At 44.6% G+C, this 2316-nt stretch overlaps 1 protein-coding gene across 1 annotated transcript; it reads right to left on the reverse strand.

The window, feature by feature from the left end:
* Positions 1 to 887: 887 nt before the first annotated feature.
* Positions 888 to 1810, reverse strand: LOC131287859 (uncharacterized). Its single transcript, XM_058316944.1, has one exon. It carries the CDS (start codon positions 1699 to 1701, stop codon positions 1051 to 1053), a length of 651 nt encoding a protein of 216 aa, XP_058172927.1. The 5' UTR covers positions 1702 to 1810; the 3' UTR covers positions 888 to 1050.
* Between the last annotated feature and the right edge of the window lie 506 nt (positions 1811 to 2316).

Genomic DNA, 2316 nt, shown 5'->3' on the forward strand with positions numbered 1-2316 from the left:
ACTTCGCTCCCAACCGCTAATTTCCAGGAAGAGCTTGATAAAGGTCAACGTCGTCAGTGATCGACTTGAACTTGACCATTTCCTCGCGATGTGACGTTGTGAGATTCTTGATTCACAAGTGCAATCGTGCAACTGGATAGGAAGCTCGCCAGAGCGAATCTTCTTAACGCCCTACCCTTTTCTTTCATGCATCAACTTGAAACTAGCGGACGCGAGTTAATTGAAGTAAATGGTTCCACAAATCTGTGTTCCTCCCCAAGCGAACGAGCAAATCACGCGCATCATCGAATGCATTTCCTTAGGAATTTTGTTCCAATGAACTGCGATGCGCTGAGTATCTTCTTGCCCCGTTGACGGTTTTACGACCATGAGCTAATAATATTACCGTTTTACGATAGTTAGTATGGCCCGGGCGGACGTTAGCGACGGATGAGATTGAAGTATTCGTTGCCAAGCCGGGTCCACAGGCAGTAGTTTTATCGATAAATTGATCACAGTACAGGTTGGCTCAAAAACTGACTCAATCGTATTAGGTAATTGTGTAGTTCCAATGTCTACGAACGATCGCAAATAATTTCTTTATCCAAAACCAAACCAACATGCCCGGTCACAAAGCGGGAGTTTTTGTTTTTGTTATAACAAACACTGAATGGCCAGACATATTTAAACACGTCCATAATTATTTACGGCGAGCATGTTAATCACATTGGCACGCAGCAACGGAACACACATGGTGGAAGCAAAAACGCAAACAATCAGTTCGTCTTTGGTGTCTGTCCAACCGTGGGTTTTGACCTCAAAATGTAATCCATTTTATATTCATCTGAAATGAGCAAATCTTGTATTAGAGGGTTTATTTATATAAAATGGTTTAAATGGTTCAACTCACTATACGAATACTTTATTAGCAGTTACTTCTAACATTAAGGTTTACAAACGATCGACATACTTTGAGAGGAGTTCAAGTGTCGGACGGAATCATCCGTAAAAGTGAAAAGAAATGTAAACAAAAATACTCATTTACAAACGATACTGGTCGGTCCAGCAACACTACCTAGCGTTGTCCTCCAGCAACGCACTATCATCACTATCCGAGTGTTCAGCATCGGTAGACCCCGTGACCAAACCCTTCTCCTGTATTGCAGCGGCCACGGCTGTCTCTAAAATGTAATTGTCATGTATGCTACGCTCGAGCTCTGGCAATTCCGGGTCCGATTGCACGGACACACTATCCACCGATTCCATCGCCACCGAGACGGAGGAAGAAGGGCCCGATCCGGCCGCCTGCAGCCCTCGTTCATTAATGAGCATACGAATCGCTTGGTCCTCCAGCGTCTCATCGTCATACTCTTCCGGTGGTTCGACGTTGTTGCGGTTGTTTCGTTCCTCAAAGAAGTTCAAGTATCTTTCCAGCACCATGTTCAGTATGTTGTCCTCCACACAGGCAGCGATTTGATTTTCCTGCCAGCTGCGAAGGTCACTTGCCAACTGCTCCCGACGATTGATGTGCTCCATCGAGCTGGAGGATGCACCGGCCATCGGTACTGCCGCATCTCTTTCCGCCTGCGAGCGCGAGTGTGAGCTCAGTCCCTGGAAGGACAGCAACCGAGGTCGTTTGTTTAGCATTTGTTCTGCACCACTGCTTCGGCCGTCTGTTCCTTTCGAGTCACTAGTGGCGTCTTCTACGTCGCGGTCATTCATTATTTCCACTCATCTTCTCTTGCCGCAGCAACATTCAAAACAATTGCACAGGAAAGGCAGGACCCAGGTAAACTCGATTGTCCACGCAGCGATCTACATGCACGAATTGTGGAATGTTATTTGTTTTTGCTTTCAATTTTCCAAACCAATCGATCGAAACTACGTCATACCAAGCACGAGAACAATGAGGTTGGCTACTTCACAGCAAATCGTCGTAAATATGACAAATGTCAAAGATACACTTCAAAATGAAAAACAAAATAAAATAATTGGCATTGGATCTTCTTGCTGCCGTGAAAAAAAAAAATTTTATGAACAAATGAAAAGTTTTAAATCTTTTATTTCGTCTTTACTTCACTTAACTCACTCGTTTACGATATGACCAAGGTTCTTTGCGTAAAGATAAACCTTCCGAACGAGGTTGTCAAATATACCAAAAACTATATATGCAGGCAGTGCCATAAATAATGACGGGCATATGAAATATCAGTTCCAGTTCGGCGTCGCATCAGAGCGGATGGTTAGCAGTGCACGAGGTTCCTGAAAGGGTTAGCTGAAAAGTAAGGTTATCTTAAGCACGGCCGCGTGGTGTCGCCGAGCTGGAGCTCAAGTCAG

The sequence above is a fragment of the Anopheles ziemanni genome, chromosome 3 (assembly GCF_943734765.1).
Source record: "Anopheles ziemanni chromosome 3, idAnoZiCoDA_A2_x.2, whole genome shotgun sequence".
Lineage (NCBI taxonomy): Eukaryota > Metazoa > Arthropoda > Insecta > Diptera > Culicidae > Anopheles > Anopheles ziemanni.

Excerpts from the sequence above, each read along its gene's own strand:
- LOC131287859 (XM_058316944.1), bottom strand. The coding sequence starts at position 1,701 with ATGAATGACCGCGACGTAGAAGACGCCACTAGTGACTCGAAAGGAACA.